This window comes from Lycorma delicatula, chromosome 13, assembly GCF_047948215.1.
Source record: "Lycorma delicatula isolate Av1 chromosome 13, ASM4794821v1, whole genome shotgun sequence".
Taxonomy (NCBI): Eukaryota; Metazoa; Arthropoda; class Insecta; order Hemiptera; family Fulgoridae; genus Lycorma; species Lycorma delicatula.
The window spans coordinates 2,768,909-2,787,496 of record NC_134467.1 but is presented as its reverse complement, the minus strand read 5'-3'; the positions used below and the strand labels follow the sequence as shown (position 1 = coordinate 2,787,496).

General features: G+C 32.5%; 1 protein-coding gene across 5 annotated transcripts in view; it reads right to left on the bottom strand.

Annotated features, from left to right (window-relative positions):
* The window catches only part of LOC142334073 (uncharacterized), a 337,489-nt gene that overhangs the window by 43,929 nt on the left and 274,972 nt on the right, over nucleotides 1-18,588 (bottom strand). For 4 of the 5 annotated variants that reach the window (XR_012758761.1, XM_075381743.1, XM_075381745.1 and 1 more), the window contains exons 5-9: nucleotides 11,439-11,771; nucleotides 5,801-5,933; nucleotides 2,841-3,028; nucleotides 2,649-2,753; nucleotides 789-887 (exon numbers count right to left, since the gene is read on the bottom strand). Coding sequence is in view for 4 of the 5 variants with exons in the window: in XM_075381743.1 (XP_075237858.1) it covers nucleotides 789-887; nucleotides 2,649-2,753; nucleotides 2,841-3,028; nucleotides 5,801-5,933; nucleotides 11,439-11,771 (858 nt within the window). In the remaining variant the exon portion in view is untranslated. The remainder of the gene's footprint in view (nucleotides 1-788; nucleotides 888-2,648; nucleotides 2,754-2,840; nucleotides 3,029-5,800; nucleotides 5,934-11,438; nucleotides 11,772-18,588) is intronic. The other variant, XM_075381746.1, reaches the window with a different exon arrangement.

The following is an 18,588-nucleotide window of genomic DNA, read 5'->3' as shown; positions in this document are numbered from 1 at the left end:
TGATTTTGAAGGGGTTGTGGACCCCTCAGTCTCCTGATTTATTTCATCCTGATTTTTTCTTGTGGGGATACCTTAAGGATAACACTTACAAAATTCATCCTCACACAAAATTCATCCTCATACTGTACAGTGTGAGGATGAATTTTATAAGTGGAACTATTGTTGTCACAATAACATTATAAACAATTATAACATTGTAACACAACAACCAGAATAGAGTACATACAAGTAAACAACACAACACACTACAGCTATCATACTGTATTACAGTGCAAAGATACACGCTGACAAAATAAAGACTGATCTTTATGCGTACAATAGATAAAAAAAAAAACAAAGAGAATTTATTGTTCTGTTTTACTGCCACGCACTGTAAATATGTAACAGTAATAACATACAACGAATAATCTTCAGTAATAGGCTATAATAAAATTTGTACATGGAGTAAACAATATCTCGGTACTTCTAACTTGTACCTGAGGCTAATTATGGATTTAATGAATGATTTAAAGCATAATGAAAAGCTGCCATGCCTGAGCGGGATTTGAATCTGTAACCCTGGATGAAAGGCCAAAACCATGGCAGCCGAGTAAGAATCCCAGTAAGAAAGGCTTGATTAAAGGAGGCCCTATTGTATGTGAATTGCATAATGGAGGCTACTTTCAACAATTATTGTAGTTTACTAGCGTTCCCATAAAGTTGCATCACTTTTTCAACACTCTGTACTACTTCTACTTTATATGATTCATAAATTTGTAGTTTTAAAAAATTAAAAATAGTAAACTTACTGTTCTCTGAACCGGAATCAGGTGTAACAGTCTGTGAGCCATCCCATAATCCAGAATCTGTATACCATGCAGAATTATTAGATCTATTGAATGAGTTCTCTGAAAAAAAAAATTAACCTTACAAATTTTTAATTTATTTATTTTTTTAATGTAGTTTAAAACTACTAATAATTTTATCGCTTAAATATAATTTCTAGTCAACAGTTCTTTTTTTGTCAATATACATTAGATTGGTTTTATACGACTGTCATTTTGTTGATAGTTTAATATCAAAATATTTATTTCATACTCATTTTCAATTTTAAGGTGCAATTAAAAAGTTTCAAGATTACATTTTTTATGAACAAGCAGAATTCATCCTGAGGCGCATACAAGTTAGGAGTTCAGTAGCTTAATTCAGTAGTCCTGCATCTTAATTCAGTATGTCAAGCAAATGACTCAACTGTAATTTTAATATGGACTTCAAACTTCTGCAGCGGTCAAAGATTATATTCTGTATAGAGATTAAAAATTTTCTTTTCTTCTAATCTTATTCTAATCTGAATATTTAGTATTCAGGAGATTAGAAATGAAGACTGAAATTCTTTGAGCAGACCTACAGTAAACAAGCCAAACAATATTAAAAAAGTTTTTTTCACATTTACAGTTGGTGCTATGAATTTACCTGAAAAAAGTCAAAATCGTCATGATGACAACTATAAATTTAAAAATATCTGACAAAAGATATTTGGCATAAACTACCAAACCTTTGACATGAAGACAATCACTGCTCACATTATATTCAAAATATATGACTTTTATAACAGTACTATTCCAGTTTACTTGTTGATGACCTGTAGAATGCGGAAGCGGGACAAAGTTTCAATTGGAAAATACAAATTTATAAACAAGTAGAGAATAATAAATTACTGCTACATAATGCATCGCAACCACACTGTAACTGTGGTTACAACTGTACAGTACAACTGTGGTTACAGTTGTGGATAGAACTGTCCATTCTATCCACACCTCATTAATTCATTAAATACTTTCAAATCTACATCTATCACATCACGTTATTTTAATTTCAAATTATTCAAGTTGAATTTACATTGTACTGAAAATATCAAATTTTTCACAAAATACCCATCACCTCCCTAAATGCAGGGAGTTCAGAAGAACTTTCAAAGAAACATAATGAGAATTTTAAAATCATTTAATTGAACCGGTACTTGGCGGTCATAAATAAGGGTTAGACAAACAATATAACAGTATATGGAATTTTCATCACCATCACTTATTTTTTTAATACTGCCTAAATTTTACTTTTCCAAAAATTCCCTGAAAAAGTTTTCTTTTTTATTTTCATGCCGATAAAAATAAAACACAAAATGATACACAAGTGGTATTTTATTCACTTTGCATAGAAAAGACTGATGCATCTAATGTAATTATATTTCTTTAAAGGTTATTTTTGATGATACAGTAACACGAGAAAGTCACCTGTCAAGTTACACGGTGCTAAGTACAATAACATTTATTTAATTTGTATTTAAAACAAAACAATCCATTTTTCTTTTACCTATAATATCTTTCTCGTCAACCAAACCCTTATTAGAGTATTGTTACGGAAAACAATACTTTCAAGAATAATATTGTGAAAACACAGAAACCCAGCATATACTAGATAGCTTCATAAAAAAAACTTAACAAATTTACAAAGGGTAAAAAGAAAGAGAATATAACAGCAAAATTTATATGAAAACCGCCTCATAAAAAAGAAATAAAAAGAAAGATGGCAAATCAAAAACATGGAAAGAATATTCGATCAGTGTTATATATAAAAGACATAAGAAGGAAAAAAGAGAAAGAAGTATTTACCTGAACTACCATTAGTGGAAGTCTCAAATGCTTCAGTCTCTGAATACCAGGATGCTGAACTATTACCAGATCTTGGTGGTCTCTTTGGTGCATTTTCTTCTGAAACTTAATAAATAAAAGAAAAAGAAAAATAAATAAAATTAACTTGCAAACTATCTAAATATAGAAAATAAAGATAATTTAAAAAATTACCGTTACTAATGTTTAGTGGATTTTTATGTATAAATGTTGGTGGTGGGGGTGGGGGAGAAGTTGGTCTGAGTGATGAAACACTAAATCTTCTTGGATCGACAGGAACGCTACTTTGATTTGTTGATGTAGTGGTAGTAGTAATTGCAGTTGAAGAGCTGATTGTTGATATTTTATCACAGTTTTCAATTCTATAAAAAAAAAAAAATAATATTTAAAAGAGGAAATTAATTATTAAAAACAAAAGAAAAAAGATAAATATTAACAAAAAATAAATAAGTGATTTAAAAAAAAATTGATCTAATATAAACCTTAAAATCATCTCCAAACTACTGAATGTATAAATAAATTTTAGGTACTTATGTATTAACGCCACCGCAGCTACAGCTTTATTTAAAAACAAAGTAGTCAATCGGATTTCGGTAGAAAATGAACAGTCTCTTTATTAATTTTAATAAATGGTTATTTATATAATTTAACCAAACTTAACCTACGCTTGCTAACCTTGACTAATCAACACCGTAATTTTTTGAGTATTTATTTAATAAATTCAGTAATTATTGCAATTATATATTATGTAAATAATCAAAACACTGCTGTTAATTAGTCAAGGTTAGCGAGTGAAGCGAGCGTAGGTTAATTATATAAATAAATATAAATAACCATTTATTAAAATTAATAAAGAGACTGTTTTGAATCTATGTTAAACTCTATATCGGCCCATTTTCCACCGAAATCCGATTGACTACTTTGTTTTTAAATAAAGCTATAGCTGTGGTGGTGTTAATACGTAAGTACCAAATTTTATTATAAAAATAGAAAAAAGAACATTGTATATGAAATTACATATTATTTACACTGCAAATAGCTATATGGGCTTCAAAAATACTAAATAATGTTTTCAGAGTTTTTCTTCAAATCGGCATAAATCTAAAATCAAATTTTTAAATAACTTTGCCTAATTAATGTACTTAAAATCGCAGTATTATTTACAACAAAATGTAGTCCAAATCTTTTGCATTTTTAAAAAAATATCAAATATTCTTTTTAACTTTATCATAACCTGCACAAAAACATGCAATGTGAAATAAGCAAATCTCTTGAAGTTCCTTTCAGTAACTTGGAAAGGGCGCTCGAAATGTTACCTGCAATTAATTTAGCAGTCATGCAATTCTGTAATCTAATGAAATTATTTGTTGCTTCTACTTGATATAAATCATCTTCAACAGTGACAAAGTGTTATTGAGATCAAAGAATGTTTTTCAGATACGCTTAATGCAATCCAGTAAATTTTCTTTTTCAGTGGTTTTATTTAAATAATATATATTTGCTAGTTTACTGAATCTGACTATTACTACTCCTTCCTGCTCTTTTTTTGAATAATCTGATTACCCTGGATGAAAAAATTCCTTTCCAGTATTTTACCATCCAAGTAAAGTTTTTTGTACGAATAATAGTTTTTTGAATTTTTCAATATTTCCGGTACTTTTTATTTCTTATTTAATAGGTCAAGTTCTTAGGTGAAAATTTTTATTATTATTTCAGGAGAGTATTTTCTTCATGAGTTTTTTAATGATTTAATTGATTATGATTCCAGAAAGCTACAGATATCTAGCTTTCTAGATTTCAGATCTAATGGTAGCTTGCTAAATTCTTTGTTCACGTAGCAAGTAGTATCCATAATTAAATAATTATCTCACAATATTATCAGGTCACAATGTATTATTAATTACAACCCAACAACAAAATGATGACAAGGAAATGTATCGGGAGCCATTAACATATAAATGTTCTGTCTTAAGGTACACACCACTTTTCACCAGTCGGTTTATATTCTTTTCTATTCGACTTCTGTTTTTTTAACATTTCAACAAATAACAGAAACTGAAGATGAGTCAACACTTTACACGCTTCATAACACGATTTCAAAAAAAAGATTTATTTCTTCAAAAGCAATACAAAAGATTTTTTAATGGATAACAACACTGCTTCTACGATACAGGTATTTAAAGATAACAAAAACGAAGATATAACAAAAAAAAAGGATACTAAAATGACGTTAAATTTTTTAATAGTTTTGATGTCTGACAATATTTCAAAACAGAAATAGAAATGAGGGAAAATATATATTAATTTTCAAAAATGTTAATTGAAATTTTCATTTAATGCTGTTTTGATTAAATTTGATTAACAACTTTTCATCGTTTCCATTCCAGGGATGATTTTTACGGAAGAGTTATTTCTGTTAAACAGTTTACAGCAAAATTTAACAAAAATACAAGTTTACTAAAAAAAAAATCTTTGGGTTTCCCACTTTAATCTAAAGTGTTGTTAAAACACTTTCACTATCGGGCTGTGGAGAAATCTAATTGTTTTACTAGAAACAAAATACATAATAAAAATTTAGCAGTACAGTGTGCAATGGCACAATAAGGAATTAGAGCTACATATTTTCTTTTTTTAATGACAAAAAATCAGTGTTCTATTATCTAAATGTAACCAAATAACCCTTTACTCTCATTGAAATGCATTACATAATAATGCCCCTTTTCTTTTAAGCTGATTGCGTTGAGTTACATGAAAACAGTTCTGTAATCTGGTTTGTTAAAGATGGAGATATTATTATTTTTTAAGAATAAGTGACCACTCATTTTTGTAAAGATTTCACATTCATAAATATAAACAGAAGGATAAATTAACATATTTAATTTTTGAAATATAGGTCTAAACAAATTCATACTTATATATTTATGGGTGCCAGGTAATGATCTGACAGTCCATTTATGTATCCTAAAAACTCATTCTGATCTGAGGGAGCCCAAGAAATATACTTCACTTAATAATGATGACAAACTTAATCTTTTATTACAGCAGTTTAGAACAAAACTGACGTAAAACAACTTAAAAAATTATATAAAACGCAGTTAAAATAATGAAGTAAAAAGAAAACGATAAAAACTTACGTATCTTGTTTTTGTAATGATAACTGATCACTGTCGAGGTAGAAAGTTGAACCAGAATTAGATGATGTTTTAAATTTACTCTTAAAAGATGACCACCTTCTACGGTTCAAATTGGAACCATTTGTTGAATCGGCTAAAAAAATATAACAAAAATAAAAATTATAAACATAATTATTTGATACTACCTTTTATTAAAAATTACTGAAAGTTGATGTTAAAATGAAAGTTATACAAAAACAATATTTAATTATTAACAAAGTAAAAATTTATTTAACTGCAATGTATTATTTAATCCAACATACAACGTATCCAAAATCTAGTGCAGTAATAATACATCGATTAAGAGAGACATAAAAAAAAATTAATTATATAAAAGTCTATTATTTTGAATAATTATGAAATCTAATTATATATAAACAAAATTTTAAAAATCCATTATAGTGATACACCACGACTAAAATTTATCAGCATGTCAAGGTCATTTTAAATACCACTTCTTCCTCAGCTCTCATATCCCACAAATGTTTTTTTTGAAACTATCTTTTCTTTTCTTTTCTTTTCAGTCATTTGACTGGTTTGATGCAGCTCTCCAAGATTCCCTATTTAGTGCTAGTCATTTCATTTCAGTATACCCCCTACATCCTACATCACTAACAATTTGTTTACATACTCCAAACGTTGCCTGCCTGCACAATTTTTTCCTTCTACCTTCCCCTCCAATATTAAAGCGACTATTCCAGGATGCCTTAATTGTGGCCTATAAGTCTGTCTCTTCTTTTAACTATATTTTTCCAAATGCTTCTTTCTTCATCGATTTGCCGCAACACATCTTCATTTGTCACTTTAACCACCCATCTGATTTTTAACATTCTTCTATAGCACCGCATTTCAAAAGCTTCTAATCTTTTTTTCTCAGGTACTCCGATCGTCCAACTTTCACTTCCATATAAAGCTACGCTCCAAACATATACTTTCAAAAATATTTCCTGACGTTTAAATTAATTTTTGAGATTTTTATTTTTACATTCAGTGGTCCATCTTTGTTATTTCTACTACATTTCATTACTTTCGTTTTGTACTTGTTTATTTCCATGCGGTAGTTTTTGCGTAAGACTTCATCCTTGCCGTTCACTGTTCCTTCTAAATTCTTTTTACTCTCAGCTAGAATTACTATATCATCAGCAAATCATAGCATCTTTATCTTTTCACCTTGCACTATTACTCCGGATCTAAATTGTTCTTTAACATCAATAACTGTTAGTTCTATGTGAAGATTAAAATGTAACGGGGATAGGAAACATCCTTGTAGGACACCCTTTCTTATTACGGCTTCTTTCTTATGTTCTTCAATTATTACTGTTGCCGTTTGGTTCCTGTAAATGTTAGCAATTGTTCTTCTATCTCTGTATTTGAACCCTAATTTTTTTAAAATGCTGAACATTTTATTCCAGTCTATGTTATCGAATGCCTTTTCTAGGTATATAAATGCCAAGTTTGCCTTGGTTTGTTTTTTCTTTAATCTTGCTTCTACTATTAACCTGAGCGCTAAAATTGCTTCCCTTGTCCCTATACTTTTCCTGAAACCAAATTGGTCTTCTCCTAAGACTTCTTCCATTCTCCTCTCAATTTTTCTGTATAGAATTCTAGTTAAGATTTTTGATGTATGGCTAGTTAGCTAGTTAGCTAATTGTCCTGTATTCTTCACATTTTTTCTTAGTTTGTATTTAAATTCGACATTCTAGAAATAAGCATAGGTAAGTAACCATTTTTAATTATTTCTACTTTGATATCGATAAAAATTTCAGTTTGATTTTCTTATGTATTGTAGAAGGTAACTTCGTCTTTCTTTTTTTTAATAAATATAATTTTTTATATTCTAGTTGTTAATTAAAATAAATAATAGTTTGATGAATAACAAACGCGTAGATTGCCATATTTACAATCGATGTACATCGAAATGAAAATGAAATAAATACAAGTAGAATGTAATAGAATATTCACAATCACCAAGATTGTAATAATTTTATCTATTCTTAATTCATCACTACTTTAACTTTCATCATTACTTATATATATAATACTGCCGCATGCTAAGCCCGGGTCCATTTCTTAAGACGATGGGGAAGTTTGGAGGGGGAGGAGTAGTAACCAACCTGGGTTTATCTGGCCCAGTTGGTAGCACCCAATTATAAGGTCCCTGCCTTGGGTTACTAGTGACAACTGGCCAATAGTTTCAAAAGCGAACAAGGAGTAGTTTCTAAATGGCGGAGAGAACAAAAGAGCCTAGAAGAAGGTAATCTCGAATAAAATTCTCTTCAAGTTTGAGGATAGTAAGATAGCAGCCCCATCACTGAGCTTCGCTTGCATGGGGCTGATAACCAGACTGGGAAAAATTTTTCTTAACAGGAATCTTCATAAGAATAAAAACTGGACTGGAATTAGGCCAAATTATCCGAGTATGAACAAATTATCATTTTGGAATACAGAATTCAAAAAAAAAATGGAAATTTACATGGATAGTGGCAGTCTGGAACGTTAAGAGGGATAAGTGGAAAGGAGTTGAAGCTGGAGAAGGAATGGGAGGCAGCTAATGTCGATATTACTGTAATATCTGAAACAAAAGAGAAACTTCAAGGTTCCTGTAAGTCAACAAATTATATAATGATTTACACTGGAGCAGACAGAAAAAAACGTACTGTAACAAATTGTGAACTGCCATTCAATCTTCTCATTTATCTCTAAGTCTCTTTGAAGATTCAACGGAGGTATATGACAAAAATCAGAATATATTCTACAGGAAGGGAGACGAGGAGATTCTATGTTATCTTACGAGCTTGATAAATAAAGATTTCTTAATTTTGACTAGGGACTTTAACGCTAGAGTGGGAAGTGTGCCTGTACAGAATGTGATTGGATGTTTTGGAGAACAAGTTAAATAATAATGGGTAATGTTTTATAGACTTTAATTGATACAATAAACTAAATGTAATGAACACGTTTTTATTCATAAAGACTTTCATAAATTTACCCGGGATGCCGAAGGAACTAGGTCAATCAGAGACTATGTTTTGACAAATATGAAGATTGTGTCTTTGGTGAGAATTATGAGTTTACAGAGGGTTTGACATGAGCTCTGATCACTTCCTGGTTACACCTGATGCCTTGCAGATGACCAAGTGATTTCTGCATACTCAGATAACACCTTGCAAGGAGCTATTTATTTGTCAAGTTTGCGGACTAAAGTCTTCAACCTTTCTATTTCTGTTTCTAATAAAGTTATGTAATTCATTGAGGATGATCCAAAGCAAACAAAACGTTTTTTAAATGATCAGACAATCAAGCAGGTAGGATTGTTTGCATATTTAGGGAGCAATATCTCATACTGGAGGTTGAATGATATTGACCTAAGATGTATAGATTACAAAAATTGCTTGGCATGATCAAACGAATCCTTTTTAATAAGGTCTGAACCTTCTTTTAATGTTTGGTCTCCGAAACCACTGTAAGGTATTAATTCAGAGTATGAATGAGAATGATATGTATGAATATACTATACTTGATTTACAGTCTTGTACAGTCCCAGGTCGATCTTTCCTGAGATGTCTGGTTATTTGAAAGCCAACCACCAAAGAACTACATTAGCCACGATCTAGTATTCAAATCTATGTAAAAGTAAATGTCTTAACTAGAATTTGAACCTTAGAACTCTCGACTTTGAAATCAGTTGATTTGTGATGATGAGTTCACTGCTAGACCGACCCGGTGGGTTAATAAGGTCTATAAAGAGAAGGTTAACAAAATTTTATAATGTTGGCGGCTATCCCTGTTTTGCTGAATGGTTCACAAATATGAGGGTGCTGACAACACAACAGCTGCCTCTATTAAGAGGTTACAGAATGAGATTTTTGCGGCATCTGGTGAGATATATTTGTTGGACAGAGTATGAAATGATATAAAACAACAGCTGGGGGTTTGAAGTGTAGCTAATCATAATAATGATTATAGACAATAGTGGTACAGACATTTTTTAAATATGGATTAAGTATGATTGCCACGTAGATTGATGGAATTCACTTTAATCGGATACCCTGTACCAGTAATTTTATCATATAATTGATATTCAAACAAATTTCCTTATAAAGTTACTTCTATGATGCTGATGACACCTCATAATTGGAAAAATATTTCCCAAGCGGCAATTACATCTGCAGATTAATTAAAAGTAATAAAGAAAGAAGTAAATCTTTTAAAAGTATTTTTCTTCTTAAAACATCGGTTGCACTGCATTTATGAGGTATCACATTTACAATGTCGACTTACGGTTGCTATTTGTCTTTTATAATCTAGTATAAAGTTATGTATGCTGTATTTTGTTACGTTACCGACTTGATTTATTTAATCTTTGTATTCGGTGCATATTACACTGTGCAGCATTATATTACGATCATTCAATTTAATTTTTTTCGATAAATCTTAGACAAAAAAAAATCATAACACTTCATGAACATTATTTAATATCTCAATACTAAATTGGACCACAATGAGGGACATGTTTAAAGGCTGTCATTCACATCATGCGCCTGGAAAAGGGGACCAGTTCTTTTGAGTTGCAAAGAAAGGGAAATTCTGGAAGAAAAAGAATGATTACTCTAAAAGATGACATCTTGCCACCCAGATTATGTAAAGTTGATCCTCAAAATTGACATAATGATCTTCAAATGGCTTGCTTCAGTGCTGAAAATCATGATGAATTACACAATAAAAGTAGCTCAAACAAGATCGGAAAACGTACGTTGAAAAAGCAAGCAGCTTAAGAAATATGTAAATTACACTTTAGGAGATCAGTTCTTCTAAAGTTCTAAAGTTCTTCTAGGAGATCAGATCTAAAAGTGATGTTCTTTGATGAAAAGAATTTCATTGTGAAAGGAAAACATCCAGCTTGTTTGAACGGCAAATGGTGAACTATTTCCTCTAAATTCGTTGTTAAATCGGTGAAACATTTAGTAAAAAAAATGTTGCGTTTTTACGTCGAAGAATCTCATTATTTTGTTCCTAACAAAGGGATGATGAATACAAAAAAAAAATTAGTTAGAAAAACAGAGGTATCTTAAGAAAACAAAAACCAGGTGTACCGATAAGAACTCGCTTTGCTGTTCTTCAAAAACAGCAAAAAAATTCACGAGCGACAAAAATATTATTTAGTTCAACCGCCCAGAAAACTCCTCTAATCTCAACCCTACTCAGGATATACAGGCCATATGCAGGAGGGAAATGAGAAAAGCCAAACCGTATGATAAAGGAGAAAGCGATTTAGTATCTGCACGTGGTTTTTGGTTAAGAGATTTCAAGAATCACGTGTAAAACTAGTATTGAACTAGTTTACTCTTTTTTCCTTGGAAAAAAGAATACAAGAGATGATAAAATATAAAGACGGGTATATTTTATATTAACAAAAATTGTACACTGTAAACTCATCTGAAAGGATTTAATATTTTAAATCTTTCCATTAATTTGTAGAACACTATACATTATTGTAATTTCTAAACAAATTGAAGATTCAATTCGATCCAGTTCTCAGTTAATCTTAACTAAATTACTTTATAAACTACGTACTACAACAATTAAATTCTAAAATTACCTTGCTCATCGGTAGACGAAGAATGCACCAAAGTACCGGAACTCATTTTTCTAATACGTCTCAAACTTTTACCGATGGACCAATGTTTCCTCATACGTCGACCGGCTTGTTTCATAAGACCGTAAATACCATCGTTTTGAGGAACAGAAGGTAACGTTCTATCGCAATACGATTCCTGCAATTTACTGCGATTACTTTTACTAAGTCGGTCATCATCATCGAACGATGAATCCGAATCAAAAGATCCATCAAAATCATCACAGACAATCGGCTGAGCGGTTTGACCTTGAACTGATTCATACTGATGGTCGTTTGAGTCTGAATCAGAACCATCTAGAAACAAAAAAAATAAATAAATAAAAAGCAGAGAAATAAGAATACTTTTTTAATACGTACTTTCACACGAGTGTTCATAAAGCTTTTATTAATCGAAAACTAAATTCCTAGTGCATCCTTTGTTTTAAAAAAACAGATGCAACCAAGGAAATGTATCTCGTAATGCGGGAAAATTCATACGCGATACTTTGTCAAAAGTAAGAACAGTCGATTACAAATAATAAACAAGAATGAATCAACCGATTCACACAGAAAGGCTTCAAGCAGTTCATCAGGTAATCAGCAATCGTTATTTTTTGCATTCCGACGGTCATGAATAGTAACTGCTGTTACACAATCCCACAAATTTTAAAGATTGCTTTCTATTTTGGTTCTCACGCAAGGGTCATATTTTTATCAAAATTCACACGGAATTGTGTGTAATTTACGGATTTATAAAAGAAAATGAAAAAAGGTCGTAATAGACCAAACGTTCAAGATGAGAAGTGTAGGACGTCATCTTCGGACGCGTGAACTTATCAAACAAACGTAATAAATTTAAATAGTCTTACACTTGACGATTTAATATTCGTCCCGGTAAACTCGATGCGATGTAAAACACCACAGATACCAGAGTTACCGGTCGCAGATGCTTTGTTAGAGATTACGATGTTACTCGGTTCCTGCGGTCAATAAGGTTAAAAGTATCACTCGTAGGGTTAAATATCACCTGTATTTCGGTCGGGTTGCTTGCATCCCGATATGAAACCGTACATTTAATCGGTGAATATAGCGTTAAAAACCTCTTCGCTTCTCGTTTTTCTTAGTAAGCCTGACACGGGATATCGTTATTCTTCGGAGCGAGCGCGTTACTTTTAAGAGCGACTTTACTCGCACGTTAGATCCGTTCGTAACCGATAAGATTACGTTTTAACGAGCATCGAAACGACGAAAAATGATACAAATTTAAAAAAATTGTCACATATTATTACAGCCGCAAACGAAAATATTTTAATGAAAACATAAGTAATCCAGAAAAATGTTGATCCGGTACGCAAATTGAAAAACAATAAGAATAGTAAATTTAAGAAACAAAACATTACACGGAAGAATAAGTCCGTCAGTATAAAACGTCTTAAGAAAAAAAGTTAATGAAACGTTATCGAGTCTACGAGAACGTAAAAAAAAAAACTAAAAAAGGGGATATGAGAGAAGAGTACCTGCGAGTTCACTGCCGACATCGGTAGCTCGGAGAGGATGGATTTGAACAAATAGCCGTCGAGATTAAACGACATAGGAGGTTACAAACAAACCGATTACGATTTGTTTGGCCGATGCGACGGATAAATAGACCGAGTAAACGAACAGAAGGACCTGGCTTTACCCGCTAATTTCAATTTGGCTTTTTATGTGACCCCGGGATAAAAACCCGGGAGTCCTAGGACAGTTACACAGGTTCGGTAATCGCTTTGCTCTGCCGGCTACCGGAAGATAGAAAAAATGACGTAGGTGAAACCGGGGCGGCTGATTCGACTACAGCGGTGTTATACGAAAGAGGAAAGAGTAAACGTCGAGAAAAGAAAAGGGAAAAAAATGAGGGACAGTTTCGGTAGTTCATCGTTCTTGCCTTATTTACGGCAAGGAAATTTTATCGTTAAACCGGTACACCGATTTTAACGAATATCAACACCTTTTAAACTTTATGAACACTCCGCATATATTTAGAAATGTAAACGTATATAAAGCCGATGAAGCGATAGAGAAGTTCCAGATTCACAGTAATTAGCCCGTAAAACATTACACACATGGACGACACATAAAAAACAAAAAACGACCGAAATAAATTCCACAAACAGCAAACACACTTAAGTTTTAAGTTGAATCGGTTAGTAGAATTACATCGCAGGCCGTTAGGTGTATGTACATTTCTTAGCTTCAATCTTTTACCTCTTGTTGGCGCGTTTCGGAACCGCTTCGTTGTCAAAACTTATTGTACTAAACATTATATATCGCATAGGTACACGTATATTATCTATAAATAATATAATTACACCGAAAATTTACAGTTTCTCGCAAATTTCTGAACGAGTTTTGTTCGATAAAGTCCAAAAAATTAAACGCGATGGGGAAATTAAAAAAAAATTAACGAACAAAAGAACTCAAAAAACTAAAAAAGCTAAACAGAAAAAGACAAGTTAGATGCTACACTTTACAATCGCAAAGGAGAACAAAGAAATGCAATCTCTGATCAGGTTTATACGTGGAGTACATACAGATTTCGTATATTGCAAAAGAGATTTTAGATCGAACTAAATCTTTTTTTAGTTTTTCTGAAAATTTATAGGTTTCCGTAAAATTAGATTATTTACGTAAACCTTATAACAAATCCTTTCCCGGTATAAAGATCACGGTCGACGAGTAGAAACAAAAATCGATAACAGAAAGTTTTTACAATCGAGTACGCTAGAATCAAACACCGCACGTTCTAAAAACGTGATTTTTCAGAAATCACAAAAACGGAATTTAGGTACTTCCTAAAGCAAATTAAAAATAAAATTACACTATTTTACTGTAATTCGGGCTGAAATATTCAATTCTGTAATCGAAACTGTTAGTTTCTCTGTATTTAAGATTTTATTTACGAATTAAGTTTGGAACCGGTTAGTTTTGACCATCTGCACAGCAGCCTGTGAGTTTTAACGACTACTGTATCGGAACGTGCGAGTTCTGATATTGACGATAATGAAGCTGAATCGTTTTTATTGTTAAGATAACTAAAGAAAAATTACAGGTTAAATATAATTAAACGGTAGAAAAATATTTTTATTATTACGGTATATATTATTGTACGTTTATCGGAAGAAACTTTTAAAATAACGAAGTCCTTTCAAAATGTAATCTTAAAAGGTTAATCGAAAAGCTAAAATAATTAATGGCACTAATCGCCTGTTCACACGTAACTTCAACTTCTTTCGTGTTAGCAGGAGACGGTTTCAAATCGGCATAAAACTGTAAATCTGTTAAAGATTTCCGTTTCGGACCGAAACGTGCAGTCGAAAGGCTTTCCGCATCCTGTAATTTTTCGGGTTCGATTGCATTTCTTTTTACCAAAATCACCGGATTTAAGTCAAATTCATTAGCATTCTTTCAAACGCCTGTATCCGACTTACAAGAGACTTCACTTTCGATCAAAACTTTTGTTTCGCTTTACAAAATGCGCCTCGCTTGCGATATTTTAAAGTGCCGGTTACTTACACCGCATAAATCGGTTTTAGCAGCGCTTCGAAAATCTGCCGCATCTAAATCTTTTCCGGCGTATTTTACTTCGGTGTATTTCGATATTCATTCGTAAACGGTTTCTGGTTTTGAAATCGTCTCCGCTCTATTAAATTCTTTTTTTATTTTCTCAAATGCTCGATGGAGAAGTAGAAAACTACGCCCGGTATAGGAAAAACTATTCGTTTATATGTTTTGAAGCTTAAGTCGAAGACAATCGCGACACGGTCCGTTATTCGTTTAAATAACTTTAGTCGTAGCGTAAATTGTTAAAGTAATACTTTTATTTAAAAAGACACGCGGAGACTACATGGAGAAACAACTAGTACAAAAACAAACTAATCAACGTAACCTCGATAGCTCGTTAGCAGAAATGACGCCTCTGATCGGCTGTCAGTTCAGCTAGTGTGAAAACTAACACGTTCAAGAGAAACTTCTTAGCCTTTTGGCACTATTAACTTAGGAGGCTGAAACAGCGACCGACCCTACTAAACGGCATTCTTATGTGCGTCCCCCTTAGCATAGCACCGGAATGTACCGATCGCTAGCGGAAAATCCCGATTCGTTAGTATCAATTTCTAGAGTTAAATTTCTAATTTAACTTTCGTTATATTAATTTTCATCATTAAAAAAAAAATATATATTTTTACGCAAGAGGTAATCAATTTTGGACACCTTATAATCCCATTCCGAGATGCGGAAGCGTGCCGTAGACACATCCTGTAGCTAGTACAAATAATAAAGGAAGCCCAGTCATCTAAATTTTCAATTTTTTGGAACGTGTTTGAAACAGTTGGATTCTAGTGTAATCGATTGTGACGCTTTAATAACTTAATACGACCTAAAAACCGTCGTATTATATTTTTATTAATTTCCCATCACCTACAAATTTTATTGTTATTTTATTACATTAAGCCGATCGCTAAAAGTTACGTACGTAAATAAATACATTCTTTTATAAGTTATATATACAAAAACGGCACAACAGCGTTAAAACATGTATAATAAATTATAAATAGATTAGAAAATGAATAAATACAAACCTTCTTTCCCCAAATAAACGCTGACTTCTTGCGCTTCATATTTCGAGCCGAAATTACACGACACACGCAAACAAACTAAACCTTTTGTCTTAACTTGTATAATATTATTAATTAACGTCCGTTCAAATTCGTTAACCGAATTCGATTCACCTGACCACGTTAAATAGAGTATCGATTTTGACGTTACACCGACTGCAATTTAGTAATAATTTATAATAATAAAATAATTTAACGATATAAATTAATTAAATTTGTTATACATACTTATTACATTTCTTAAGCGGTCGTTAAACATTAAATATTCTGTCGACATGCAGAAAACAGAACCGATCACTCGTTTAGTTTTGTTGAAGCAAGCTTTACCGACGAATATTCATCATCCATCAGCAACTGTAAGCGAGTGTAGGCCTGTTGTTACCGGTGTATAAATCAGTAAATAAGGTATTTTGTTGTCAATTCACGCCCTTCAATTACCAAGACAAGTTACTTCACGAGACACGCTACGTGCGATGGGAAAGATTAAGATTACCACCTTGCCCTGCACCGGAAATTATTGTTAATATTTATAACGGTAATAATTATATAAAATTCTTAACGAGAGATAAACATTAAAAATAAAAAAAAAAAATATCGCTCTTAAATATATAATTAAATTTTTCTTATTTTTTAAATTTATTTCAACATATATATTTATACAGCCTATGACACTCTCCATAACGTAAGGATTCCAACGCGAGGGGTCATACGTCTAAATCGGTTCAGCCGTTAAATTGCTACGGTGAAAAAAACATACAGATACCCTAAATAATTACACACCTTTTTGGGTATCGTGCAAAAATAAAAAAAATAAGGCGATTGTCATAAAAGAAAAAGCTACTCTTGGAAGAGCTATAAGTTAGAACCGTTTGAAGGAGAAGGCTGTTTTATGGCGTATTAAACTTCTTTTTACGCTTTTTGTGGTAATGTAAAACGCAAATTCCCTTAGCATCTATTATGTTTAATATTATTATTAGAAAATCAAAATTTATTTATTTAAAAAAAGAATTTACGGTCGGTTTCAATAAGATTACCGTTCAAAAAACTGCTGTTTCAGCAAAATACGGTTAAGCGCACGCGTAGTTTTTACTCTGTAAAAACCGGACCCATTTGCACTGAATTATATTAACAGCGCTAATACGGTACGTTCGTAATATTCTAGAAATGTTTGTTTAGATAAAGTCGGAACCGACTTTCCTTAATCTTGATTCTTTCTTTTACAGATTTTGTTCTGCGGTCAGAATCCTTATTTAATCGATGACGAACACGACGGAAATCTATAGAATGACGCGCCTGGACGGACCGGATAGATGGATATTCTTCTGTCCGAAAGGCCGCACATTAGGTTTAACGCGGGCCTACCAGATAACGTCAGATCTTCTGATCTTTCATAAAATACAACACGATTAGTAATTACACGGATGAACGTTCGTTAACACCGAGTTTTGCTGGGATCCTGGGCGACAAAAAAACCACTCTGAAACGTGAAATCGATTTACAACGTTCTAAGAAACGCGAGCACGGGAAAAAATCAAGACAGGTCGGTGTATAAATATCCATCTTTGATATCTTATTTAACTTTGCTCGATTTGGATATTTTACGCTCTACAAGACATATCTCCCTCTATGAATCATGAGACCTTGCCGACGGTGAGGGAGCTTGAGTGCTCAGCGATACAGAGTAGCTGGACCGAAGGTGCAACCATATCGGAGAGGTATCTGTTGACAGCCAGACTAAGGAATGACTCCTGAAAGAGGACAGCAGCTCTCTTCAGTAGTTGTTAAGGGCGTAGGTCAGGAGGAATTAAACGGCCATATCGACATCACTCAATCTTCTGAGTATTGCGCAGCTGAAAGCAATGGAAAACTACGGCTGTTTTTTCCCCTAAGGAAATATAGTGCTCCGCATTTAACAAAGATGAAGGCGCCTTCTTTGGTAAAATATTGCGGAGGTAAACTAGTCCCCCGTTCGGATCTCCGGATGGGGGACTCCTAAGAAAGGGGTCACCGGAATATTAAAAAATAACATTCTACGAGTCGGAGCGCGGTATGATAGAAGTCTAAAATTTTTTGGTAGGTTGAAAATTTAAAGGGGAAATGGATAGGTTAAATATATATATAGTAGGAATTAGCGAGGTTCGATAAGAAAACGACTTTTGGTCAGGTGATTTTAGGATAATTAACTCAGCCTCAAATAAAGGGCAGGTATGTTTCGTAATGAACAAGAATATAGGGAAGAGAGTAGAGCATTTCAAAAAGCTCAGCGATAGAATCATTGTAATACGGATAAAATCAAAACCTCAGTCGACAACGATTGTTAACGTCTATATGGCTACAGCTGCCAATGATTATGATGATGAGGTAGTTGACGAAGAAGTTGACGAAGAAGTTGACGAAGCAATTAAACACATAAAAGGGGATGAAAATTTAATAACAGTAGGAGATTGGAATGGAAGCATCGGAAAAGGCAAAGAAGGTAA